Raw genomic sequence first — 13,512 nt, forward strand, 5'->3', positions numbered from 1 at the left:
TACAAATGTTTATAAATCATCTTCCAAAATATCTATACAAGTAGCTTGATCTAAATCTGAACCCATGGCTCCTAAATTAATAAAGAGAGGAATTCAATTGTCATTTGTTGATGTGTTGGCTTCATCATCTTCGAACTCGTCATCTTCCATCTCATCATCATCATCATCATCATCATGGCAATCATCCTTGTTGAGATTGGTGGCGCTTTGACTTGAATCATTGATCCCTCTCTCCCATGTCTCTCCCTCATGCAAGGTAATAGGTGGGAGGGTCAAAGACCGCCATCTCCACTTTATTAGTGGAAAATATGGTTCTTTGGGAACTACGAACAAAAGGTTTGGTTGATAAATTGATGGGATATAGATGACCCATAGAAAAGTTCAAAGTGAGTGACATTGGGATTATGTTACAAGAAAATAAGGGTAAAGAAGATTTACACTCACTTGCTCACAATTGCGTGGCAAAACTAAGTTGTCATACCTCCTTGTGTGATACACAATAGAGGTCACCATGTAGAGCCCATTCTCATGTCGTCTAGACACACTTGCAAACCACTTGCACTCGAAGATGAAAGTATGAAAGGTTCTAAAATTGACCTTTAGTATCCTTTCAATAGTGCCATAGTAGCTGGCTTCACAACAATTTGTGATAGAGTTGCCCATGATGCCACAATCCATGGTGGTTTGCGCGCTCGTCAATGTGGAATGTACAAAAGTGTCGACCCTTTGACCACATAGAGTTAAAGGAAAGGCACTATAAAATTAAAAAAAGTGTACAATCAATTACAAAGATAAAATCAAGAAAAAACTATACAATATGGTTTAAGCGTATGAGTAATATACCTTTGGTAGGCAACCTCATGCATACTCCCATTCTTTGTAGGTGATGTCCTCTCCACGTGCCTTTGCTTTGGTCAGTCTCTCATGGATCCACTTGGCACTAATGAGATCTGGGAAACATGCAAGGTGTCAAGGAACTGGGTGTGACCTGCTACCTCCATGAGCTTGCTTCCATGCTTCCCTCTCTTGCAAATTCCTTGCCTGAGTGGGGAAATCGTGAGAGACCATTTAGAATAGGAAGAAGAGAGAACTAATGGAAAGGATTTGTGGTACACACACACACACACACACACACACACTAACCCTTATGCTAATCACACATTGCTCTTCTTTGCATTCCCTACTAACCCTTGTAGGCACATCCTTATCACAAGCTCACCCAAGCTCATGAGGTTACGATTAGAGCAATATATGCACAAATCCTAATCTACTTACTAATCTCATCATTCACACAACACCATAGTCCAGCATAGAACAGGAAATTGCGTGATTAGAGGACAATTAGTTCTTAGTAGCTCCCTCTCCCTCTCTCTCTCTCTCTCTCTCACACACACACACACACACACACACACACACACACACACACACACACACATACAATACAAGAAGTTTCTCTCTGGCAATAGATCCTCTTCAACAAATCAGTAGTATCGATCTTTCTCTCACACACATAGACAAATGGGCTTTTCAAATTTTTGCCTGTTTTTTGATGGTGACGCATTGAGACAAAGATGACAAAGTGGGATTTAAAAAATAAAATAAAAAAACAAAGTGCATTTTTGTGGGATGATTCTTTGTGTTGAATATCTAGAATTTCCTTACATAAATACATGTTTTTGTATTCTTCTTGTTCCATCAAGCTTCAAAATAGCCCTACTTGCCTAAGTTGGTGTCACACCAGGATGGGCATGCGGCGGCCATGCTAAGCTGGTAGGCATGTATTTGCCATAGTAAAAGCTCAAATAAAAGTGTAAGATGGCCTCAAGGTTTTTAAGAGCATGTCTTTTACGAGCCCTTCAAAAGTATTTCACTTTATGTTGATTGCGTAGGAGTCAGACTAGTGTTCAAGAAAAGTGTCCCAGCTTACCCTTGAGCTAGTTAGAAATTCAAAACATCCGGTTAATGTGCGAATGAAAAGGAAACATTTCGCTTAAATTTTGCCTGAAAATAGGATAAATATAGCCCAAAAATATAGTTTAATTTGCAATATTTCTTGCTTAAGTATTGGCTTAAAGGGTTTGTGTATGTTTGGGATAAAGGTTTTACACGAACACTATGATGATAGGACTGGAAATGTCAACTTGTGTGAAAAATACCATGAGTTTATTTGTGCCACTTGCCTTCATTAGGTGACATTGGGCTTTTCTTATGTGTATTTCTCTTTTATACACTGTACACTTGTACCTATATATATTTCCATATAAAGACATGATTATTGACATACATATATATGAGCATGTGGTGGTGGTGGTTTGGGGGGGGGGGGGGGGGGGGGGGGGGGGGGGGGCAAAACCAACACTTAAATCAAACAACTCATTTTAAAGTTCAAAAAGCTAAGATCCACCTCTGTCCTGTCCAAGTTCTCAAAACAAAGGTTCAAAGTGAAGAAGTGGCTCTAAAAGCTGATTATTGAAATGCTTTACAAGTAGCTTTGCTTGTCTCTACAAAGAAATACATGTAGCATAGGACCCTTGAGCTTTTTACAGAGATATATCTTGCCTTATCAACATTGGTTTTAGGGGCAGTGGAGTTGAAAAAACAAGTAGAGAAACTTTTTGCAAGTCTCTCTCTCTCTCTCTCTCTCTCTCTCTCTCTCCCCCCCCCCCCCCCCCCCCCCCCCCCCCCCCCAATCTCCTCCCACCACCAACCCCTAAACTTTTCTTCTTGCATCAATCCCATCAGCTATGTCCTGGCCAAGTTCGAGCATTACAAAGTTCCATTTTTTTGTGCCACTTGGAAGCAATGAATAAATGTTATTTATTAACACATTCCTTTTGTTCATAGCATACTTTTACTATACATAGATGATGCTCCCTAAACACTTACTTTGTAGAGCCGACCAACTTCAAAGTTAAACAAATGATTGGGATTTGCTTGATTACTATCATCACTGTGTCAAAAAAAATTCCATTTACACAGACCCTCCATGACCACACATTGGTAGGCATAGAAGCGTAGATGATACATATAATCAACAACAATATGAAAGAGGACATAGCAATTGCAAACACCCCTTTCATGCCCTGGATCGTAAACATGATAAATCTATGCCAGGGAAAAATTGTATGTCTCAAAATGCATCAGGCTTTAATATTCTCTCAATAACCATGACCACATGAGGGATCTGACCATATACACTTGTAACTACCTACACATGAATTGATTGTAGCTATCTCAACCATTAGAATGTAGATACAACTATGTAAGTAGTTGTATACTAAAAACAAGCAAATTGATCTCTCCTCACTATCTGCATGAGCCATTAGCACAGTAATGAATGGCTATACCCATTAATAGTGATGTAATGTAATTAAATTTTCACTTTGATTGCTCGGAAACTATCTTAAATGTTGCATCATATGGTAGTGAAATTGTTATTGCATATTACATCTCCATTTATTTGCTTATGTATCACATCCCTCCCAACATTTCTAATACTCCTTGGTAAAGGGCTATGATTACTAAAGGGTACTTACTTATTTGCCAAAATTTGATATCAACACCTTTCCATAGGATACCCAGCCTATCCAAATAGTTATTCATTGAGCTTGGTACCACTTTGTCACAAGACCGATATCCACCGGTTATGCCAGCTTGCAAACATCTTTTCATTTCCTAAAGCCACCCTTCTCATATTCCTTTTGATATTTTGAAAGGCTTTTTACTTTTCTGAGATTGGGGAGACCTAATGTGACAATCCCCTAATTTAATATCCTTGGTTTGATACATTAATGCTCATTTTATTTAATTTCTTTAAGTGACTATCATTGCAGATATTTCTAAGAGACTACACTCAAGCAATTTTGCAACAAGCGAGAATACCACCGGGCACTTTTAGAAGATGTGGCTCTTTTACTTATCTGCATTGTTTTATAAGCTTTAAATCAACTATCTCTAGCATCATGGCTTATACTTACATTGATTGAAACTTTTAATGAGATGATTTTTCATGAAACTATACAACCACACACATAAGCTCAGATGATTTGGGACGATCGTCAATATTTCTACATACTTCAGTACTCCAACCTACTCCAATTTAGTATCAAACACGTAGTAAATGTTTTGTCTTTTATGCCTTGTCTAGTCCATAGGTCACGCGCACACACATTCACCAATTTACGTAGTGTGTAAATGCTCCTGTTGTATATTCGTCAATCTAGGCAACATCAATTATCCATATTGATTTAGGTAGCACTAGTGCAGATTCGTCCATTTAAGTAGCACACCAACAAACAACATATTCACTACTTCAAACAATATCAGTGCAAATTTGTTGGTTTAGACATCAATAGAGTAGATTTGCCAATTTAAGCAGCACGTCTCATTGGTGTCGATTCGCCGATGTAAGCAACATCAATAAAAAAATCAAGCTACAGTGCAGAGTAATAAGGCCTTGACCTATTGATGACGAGGTTTGACTTGTGCTCAGCCTAGGGATGATGAGCATGACTTTGTGATTGCAGGGGCAAGTGGGGTAGCACCGCAACAGTGTGGGAAGCAACCGAGTAAAGACAAACACTAGGCCTAGCAATGACAAGCAGTAGGTAGGCCAGTAAATCAGGATGAAGACCATCAAAAGTTAGTGAGGGGTCCACCTAGGTAGTGCACGAGGGCAGCGTGGCGATGAACGGGTGGCCGAAGGAGGTTGGAGTGTGGGCTCCTAGTCGATGATAGCAGAATCAAGCCATGGGGCAGTCTTCTTGGGCGATGACAATGTGGCAACACAGTAAGTAGCGGGGTCGAGCAAGCCTTTTGTCTTTATGCCTTTAGAGAGTGGTTCCCACTCGACAGCTTTTCCAAAGGGTATTAAAAGAAAAAACCTTTGGCTTTTAGGCCACATATGAGCACCACACACAAATACATATACTCACACACAGTCAAGTCACACAATTACTCAAGGGTGATGAGCAAGAAATTGAAGAAAATATCAAGTATAAAATCTATGAGAATTAGTCATGATGTCTTTTGCTTAATACTTGGGACAAGTTCAACATAAATTGATGCGGTTGAAAGCTTCTGAGAATTTACACACACACACACATACACACACACACACACACACACACACGTACATTTCAATTCAATTAATGCTCTCAAGCAATGTACTTCGGCTCAAGGGGAAGCAAAACACAATGCGTTACAATCAAGATAATGCAAAAAAGGGTACAAAACCTAATACGTATTCTCAATTAGCTTTAATCAATTGGTTAGGGAAGTGGCCATGTAGGCATACCCAAATCCAAGGAGAGAGGTAAGTAGGATTGAGCTTAATTGTACTACTCCTAAAGAGTTATAAATCGATTTAGTGCTTAAAGAGAGAGCACTAAATCTAGCATAGAGATGTTAATTGGTGTAATTAGGACATGCTAATTACACATTAGCTTTGATACCACATGTAAAGCTTATGGTGGATAGACCAATGAGGCATTCATGGTTACATCCCAACGAATAGATAATTTATAGATTAGAGAGTGAGTTCAATACACAATATAGAATGAAAATAACTTGCTTGATTGATTGGAAATAAGAAAGTGTTACAAGGTTTGAATATTGGCCATTTGTAGGCTCAATGTGGAGAAGTGCAATTTATGGTAGAATGGATATGCATCACAAGTGGTAATGGCAAGGGTCATGTGAGCTACCACAAGTAGCATGTGGCTATTAAGTCTGTCGCATATGTATAAGGAATGAGTAGCTTGTGTGAGGCTTCGTGGGTTCTATAGGAAAAATGTGACTATGCACTTAAATGGTGCATGCTTGGCTTTCAGGGAGTGTTCTCACTGTGAATGTAAGATAAGGTTTACCCAAACACCCACCACTATCTTTAGTATGATTTTGTTACCTGGGTATGTAATGGAAGTGATTTTGGATTTGAATTTCCGATGGTATCTCCCCCCACACAAAGAGGAGTTGGACTTGGATTTGGATATCATTTATAATGATTGATTGTCAACACCATGTATGGAATTGGACTTGAAATTTATGAGAATTGATTATTGACTAATGAGTGTGACCAATGATATCCTGATCCATCAGGATATGACATATACTGCTTATTCTTGTGGTATGGAACTCTAGAGTATGCAGTATGTGGATGACGACACGCATAAGAAAATTCATTTGTTTAAATTTAAGAATTTTATTTTTGACACATGATTTTAATCATTTATTTTGACAAGTATGGTTTGCAGGTGACTTAGCAAATGAGGATATTTGATTTTCTAACGAAGAGGTATGTGATGAAAATGGAAATATACTTATTTATTGCAGTTGACAAGTGGCAAAAGCATAAGCGATCAATGGACTATGCAAAAGGATAGCATATTTATGAATATTTTATTATTAAAGTGCTCCTTATAAGCTATGGTCAATGTACGTCCGGGTGAAAGTTTGTAATCATCTTGAGTATTCAAGAATCTATAAATAAATACATGCAATAGAAAAATTCTCACATCCTCTCTCGCCGTGCTTGTGTAGCACCCCGCTCTAGGAGGTGCACTTGCTCGTGCTCTCTCTCTCTCTCTCTCTCTCTCTCTCTCTCTCTCTCTCAGATCGTGTATTGGGATGACTATGCAATTGTAGGATTGTTGCTTTATGGCATATAGCATGGTATTTTTAGTATTTTGCAAGGCCCTCTACGCTCTCGACTCTTGCAGAAACAATCTTAACCCTCACCACTTGATCTCTCTTCCCAACGTCTTTTGTATTAACAATCATACGTGAGGAAATTTGCGATACATGCATGATCCCTTCCTTTTTATCACAAAGCCCACAAGCTGCACAAAGTAGCCATAATCCTTGACACATTAAACCCTACCTCGGTAAACATTGAATAGCTCAAGTTCTTGTGGTTGGTGGCTTTTTGAAGAGCTATGGTTTTTATCATCTCTCTTTCTCCTGCTCCAATCTCCACACATCATCGTCATCACTGCCAACATATACACTGTATCTCTCCCTGCGATTATCATGCTCTCTATGAGTCCTTTGGTCACCATCCTTGTGGCTACAATCCCTCCTGATCGAAAGCAAGTAAAGCACACAACAATAGTAGCACTTGAAGTTGTTGGTTTACAAGCTGCATCAATGGCAACAAATTACACATCGGCCTGAATTCGTAGCCTCCCCCTCTACTTTAATTATGTGCATTGAACACCTTCGAAAGTCTCTCTCTCTCTCTCTCTCACACACACACACACACAGTCTGAGTACCTCTACCAGCTTGGTCTCTCACAACCATTGCTTTTCCTGCCAAGTGATATAGGGCATTCTCAATATTGCTATTAGACAATCAAGGTAAAAACTTGATATTATGTCTTATCATTTTGTCACGTCTTTCTTATAGGACTTTCTACCATCGCTCTCGTCCAGTTTTGCAAGCTCATGCAATTTTTGTCCATGTTCAAGCAGAAAGCATGGCAACAAGCATCTACAACCTCTTCATTATCAACAAGTCCGGCGGCCTGATCTTCTACAAGGTGTGCTTTTTCTATGGAAACGCACGATTTGAACATTTTTCTTGCTTTTTCTTGCAGAGATCCTGTTGCAAACGCTTGGATGTTTGGCATTCTTTTACATAGGTTATTGTGTACTTACAGGACTATGGATCTACAGGCCGTCTAGACACTAATGACAGCTTACGGTTGGCAAGTCTCTGGCATTCTATGCACGCCATCTCCCAGCAGCTCTCGCCTATTCCTGGCTGTGGTGGCATTGAGCTCTTGGAAGCTGATACATTTGACCTCCGCTGTTTCCAGTCCCTTACTGGTGCCAACTTTATTTTTTAGATTTTCTGTGTGTATCTTGGGGTCACGGCCATGCATTTCTATCTTTCTTTTGTATAAACAAGCAGCAACGTGGCATGTTTGATTGTTCATTCTTTCTTTGGAGATGAGTTCTGGATCGATTTAGATAATGCTTGAATTGGATGACTAGGATATCGTGTTTGGTTTATGGAACTGTTTGTGATAGCATGCGGACATAGGCTGACTTGAATCTCCCCTTGGATATATCATCTAATAGTGAAAGTTGATGGCTATGCAAGTAGAGACGCGCAGGAATGCCAGCTTTTTCCTTGCTCTCATACTCATTTCTTGTTCATACTTGCTGTGTTGTGACAGGAATTGGCTAATTCTCACTTTGGTTTTCCATTTCTTGTCACCATGACATGTGAATCTTTTTGAGTTCTTTTCTGTCCTGATCCTGAGATTTTCTATCTTTGGGCATAATAACCAAGGAGATGGAAGCCAATTTTTGGCCATTCTGACAAATTGCTTTGTTTGCATCACACAAGTAGGATATATGAGGATAAAAGTATAGCAGAGATTGTCCTTTGTATATTACCTACAAAGGTATACATGGTGCTACGAAATAGAATCAAGATGTTTTAGACTACTCGGAAATTGTGACTTTTGAAGCCGTAGTAATGGAAGTTAAATGTCACGTGACACATCCAACCCTATGTGTCCGTGGACAAGCTACAGCATGATCAGGGTTCAGTCAGTCCAGTCAGTCTAGATTAGAAGTGATATGGCACTTTTGTGAGTCTATTCGTAGACCGTGTTGCAGACCTTTATGAAGTCCAAGTACCGCACGACCCACACATCACCGTCGGCCGGCGAAGAGTCCCTTCTAGGATTCCAGATGCTATTGGCGATCTCCCTCGACGCCATACAGTTCGGTACCAGTATCTCACTTTGAAAAGGAGGGGATGTCACGTGACACATCCAACCCTATGTGGCCGTGGAGAAGCTACAGCATGATCAGGATTCAGTCAGTCCAGTCAGTGTAGATTAGAAGTGGTCTGACACTTTTGTGAGTCTATTCGTAGACCGTGCATGCCCAGTCACTTAGTGTAGATGCATATCCTCTGGTTGCACACAACATGATCATAAGCATTCCCATTAGAATCCATCAGGGGAATTTTCCAGTACATTTAGCCTATTTTACCTATTTTTGACATTTTTCACTTATTATTTTTAAGTGACTTTTGTTGAAAAGTAGGTAGGGCAAATTGAGTAAGTTTGTATATAAGCAAACCTCGACTAGCACTAAATGGCAGAAGAGGCAATAGGAGCTACACTGCTCAACAGGCAACTTCTCAAGCAAGAACCCCTTGGGGGCGTTTTCTCTCAAGCAGTCAATATCAGCACTAGCGTTTTTCCCATCAGCAAGCTGTCGGAGACCTAGCATTTTTGACCCCAAGCAGCATCGCCAGGCAGCCCCAACAGCTAGCGTTTTTGCAACAGTTGCATAGCCAAGCAGATATGCAGCCTTAGCGTTTTTAGCATGCCAAAATCGCCCTCAACCATGGCAATTTTTAGCAAGTAAAGATCATCAGTTTTCAGCCCTAGGAACCCTCAGATTTCATCCCAAAACAGTAGCAGATTTTCAGCCTTAAGGACAGCAGATACCAGCGTTTTTTCTAGCGTTTTCAAACGAGCAGAATTCAGCCATCAGCGTTTTTGGACAGCAGATCAAAGATTGCAGATTTCAGCCCTTAGGTCGCTGTCGTCATCCCCGTCGTCATCACCGACAGCCTAGACTTGCATCAGTCACATGCATTCCCATTGTACCAGATTGTGCAATCATAAGTAGACCACTCTCGCTGACGAGAGTGGGGCCTTCGAAGGAGGGTTTTACAACGTCTCTGGTGTCGTATTCTCTTCTCTCTCTATCTCTCAATCTCATACACTTGCACGCACAGTGTCCATTCACTTTGTTTGTGATCATTGCACTCTCTCATTAAGAACGGAAGGCTCTACCTTCCATAAGAACAAAAGGAACCTTGAGCACAGTTCGGAGGACTCATCTTGAGCAAAGTTCAAACATTCATTCCGCTGCACCTAACATTGGTATCAGAGCTTTGACAGTGTTCTGTATCACTCAAGGAAAGAACCACAAGAATCACAAGAATTTTTTTTGCTTGTTGCGGTCGCACGAACCCAAGTTCGCTTGGGCGTGTCGATTCCTAATCGTGTTTTTGAAGAGTGATAGGAATCCCAAGAAAGAAGGGCTTGTCCAACCTTCCCTTGTGTCTCTTTTCACTCATTGAGAGCGGACCGTGCACGTAGCGGCCGGCCAATCGACGTGAGGTGGGAAAAAGCAACCTTGGTGTGAGCGTAAGGCCGCCAAGGGGTGTGCCCGCAGAAAGGAGTAGAACTCGGGTGAAGAGAAGATCCTTCTCAAACGCTGTTTGCAAGCGAAAGAAAACCTCAAGAACCTAAGACCCTGAAGAACACAAGTTCCTCGTGAACTTAAGAACCCAAGACCCACAAGAACCCACGACTTCAGAATGGTCACCGCTCGAAGCGGAATGGATACTTCGCTTGGAGGTGGTGAGCATGAGAGGGGCGAAGAAGAATTTTCCCCACCAGGAGGTTTTTTTGACCCTTCCCCATCTACGACAAGGATTGCAGTAACTCCTATGGAGAAAGAAATGCAGAAATGGAATGCAGACACGCAGAAAGAAAAGCAGAAATGGATCGCAGGCACGCGGAAGACAAAGCAGAAAGAGAAGCAGAAAGAAAGGCAAGAGTAGCAGAAAGAGAAGCAGAAAGGAAGGCAAGACAAGAACAGAGAGACCGACACATGCAGGAGTTCTTGCGACTCTTTTCTCACGTGTCGGCACAGATGCAAGAGATTCAGGAGACGGAGACTCTCTCAGTCTCTTCTTCTCCCAAGCATGACACATATGATTTGCATGATTATGAGAAGCATGATGATGATTTGAATGATACTGATTTGCATGATGATAAGCATGATGAATTGAATGATAATGATGAGCATGATCAAGATGTGATTTCTCACAAGCATGATGATTTACATGATCAAGATGTGATTTTTCACAAGCATGATGAGTTGCATGAAAAGGATGTGATTGTTCATAAGACTGATGTGTTAGTTGATGCTTTTTCTAGCGAAGCTAACCTCGTAGATTCGATCAATCACGAAGAACAAATCTTGGCTTTCGAGTCTAGGTCCAAAGAACCCCCATAGGACGATTCGATCATTCAGGAAGAACCGATCTTGGCTCTCGAGCCTAGGTCCAAAGAACCCTCACTGGAAGTACTATGTGTTTGCATGATTAGTCAGTACGCATTGTACGAGTGTTTCATTCGTGATCGTTTCTTGTATTTTAGTCAGCGTCTTTATGTGATCTCTTTTCCTAGGTATGACATATTGTTCATTGAGCACATTTCACTCATGAATGAGCACGAATGTATGCGGATTGTTCATGAAGTGTGCATTCAAGGAAGTCACATTCCATGTCTCTTCCTTGGCATGACACATTTGTAGAAAGAGCACATAAAAGTATGAGCACCAAGCATGGGTATTTCCGTTGTGAATTGCCACAGTTGATTGATTTGGATCAGAATGACAAGATTCGATCTCATTGTTTGCGTGTGTGTGGTGAACGGTTTGGCACTCCGTCTATTGGTTCATCTACATTGCATGCACAATCTTTGAGGAAGACACGATTTTTTCCACTCACTTTACATGGAATAGGTATGTTCATGGTTTTGTGTTGTAAGTGGTTTCAGGAATTTTCAGCCATGGAGATCTTGAAGAAGACAGAAGCATGACTCTCGACGAAGTTAAAACTTTGAAGGAGCCACAGAAGACTTTGTGTCGCTTTCGACGCGGCCCAAAGAAGCAAGCGTTGCAGACCTTTATGAAGTCCAAGTACCGCACGACCCACACATCACCGTCGGCCGGCGAAGAGTCCCTTCTAGGATTCCGGATGCTATTGGCGATCTCCCTCGACGCCATACAATTCGGTACCAGTATCTCACTTTGAAAAGGAGGGGATGTCACGTGACACATCCAACCCTATGTGGCCGTGGAGAAGCTACAGCATGATCAGGATTCAGTCAGTCCAGTCAGTCTAGATTAGAAGTGATCTGACACTTTTGTGAGTCTATTCGTAAACCGTGCATGCCCAATCACTTAGTGTAGATGCATATTCTCTGGTTGCACACAACATGATCATAAGCATTCCCATCAGAATCCATCAGGGAAATTTTCTAGTACATTTAGCCTATTTTACCTATTTTTGACATTTTTCACATATTATTTTTAAGTGACTTTTGTTGGAAAGTAGGTAGGGCAAATTGAGCAAGTTTGTATATAAGCCAACCTCGACTAGCACTAAATGGCAGAAGAGGCAGCAGGAGCTACACCGCTCAACAGGCAACTTCTCAAGCAAGAACCCCTTGGGGGCGTTTTTCCTCAAGCAGTCAACATAAGCACTAGTGTTTTTCCCATCAGCAAGCTTCATCGTCGGAGACCATAGACCTAGCGTTTTTGAGCCCAAACAGCATCGCCAGGCAGCCCCAACAGCTAGCGTTTTTGCAACAGTTGCATCGCCAAGCAGATATGCAGCCTTAGCGTTTTCAGCATGCCAAAATCGCCCTCAACCATGGCAATTTTCAGCAGGTAAAGATCATCAGTTTTCAGCCCTAGGAACCCTCATATTTCAGCCCAAAACAGTAGCAGATTTTCAGCCTTAAGGACAGTAGATACCAATGTTTTTCCTAGCGTTTTCAAGCAGGGCAAAATTCAGCTATCAGTGTTGCTAATTGGACTATTTTCTTATTTTTAATGATTAATCTCTTTTTTAGGATATTTTATTGTGTGCACTAAGAACTGTTAAAAGATTGTAGCTACAGGAACTGCCATCAAGAACGGACAACTCTGATGTGTCATTTGATGGGTGACGGTAAACATCGCGAAGGAGTTTCCGTAAGTTCGGTGGAAAGGGCCGGGTTACGAGTGTCCCTGATGCGTCACATGATGGGTGACGGGTGTATCAGTAAGGGGGCATCCTGTAGGCTAAGGAAGAAATCCGAACTGGGTAAGAAAACACACGTAAGAACGCAAGCACAAGAATAAAGATGGGTTCAATGAAGCTTTTTTACGAAAAGCAGAAACATTCGCGGGAGGGCAGATGCTTTCCCGCGAGGAGTCTGTGTTTGCATTGCATCTGTGCCGTGTTCTGCACCCGGGGACGCCTGGAATGTGTTCGTGTAACATTATTTTCACTAATTGAGTGAGTTTTTAAAGTTTGAACAGGTTCACACTTTATTTTATTAAGTGGCCGGTCACTTTTAAGTGACCAGCCCTTTTATTAATAAAATAAAGCAAGGCTCTCAAAAAGATTACGTAAAAAACCTACGCATGGGCTAAACCAGCGATCTCTCTCTCTCTCTCTCTCTCTCTCTCTCTCTCTCTCCTCTGTCTAAAAAGCGCTAGCACGAGCGATCTCTCTCTCTTCTCTCTCTAGGGCGCTAGGGCTCTGCTTTTTCGGCTCTATTCCCGCCGGGTGCCAGGCCCTATAAAGTAGCAGCAAGCGTTCCAGTTTGAGGGCACGCCGGAAGCAGCAGAAGGTGCTAGCGCTGGGATTCTGGAGCACGTGTTGGCGACGAAAATTGCAAGTGTTTGTGTGACGAC

The 13,512-nt window shown here is 41.4% G+C and overlaps 1 protein-coding gene across 3 annotated transcripts in view; it reads left to right on the forward strand.

Annotated features, from left to right (window-relative positions):
• Window positions 1–7,271: 7,271 nt before the first annotated feature.
• LOC147459109 (SNARE-like superfamily protein) overlaps window positions 7,272–13,512 on the forward strand; it is a 43,849-nt gene continuing 37,608 nt past the window's right edge. For 2 of the 3 annotated variants that reach the window (XM_086510442.1, XM_086510444.1), the window contains exons 1-2: window positions 7,381–7,538; window positions 7,659–7,827. In XM_086510442.1, coding sequence (XP_086366568.1) covers window positions 7,476–7,538; window positions 7,659–7,827 — 232 coding nt within the window. In that variant the 5' untranslated portion in view covers window positions 7,381–7,475. Of the gene's footprint in view, window positions 7,357–7,380; window positions 7,539–7,658; window positions 7,828–13,512 lie in introns of those variants that run through there. The other variant, XM_086510443.1, reaches the window with a different exon arrangement.

Source organism: Adiantum capillus-veneris, chromosome 4 (assembly GCF_014529385.1).
Source record: "Adiantum capillus-veneris isolate H3 chromosome 4, ASM1452938v2, whole genome shotgun sequence".
NCBI classification, from domain to species: Eukaryota; Viridiplantae; Streptophyta; class Polypodiopsida; order Polypodiales; family Pteridaceae; genus Adiantum; species Adiantum capillus-veneris.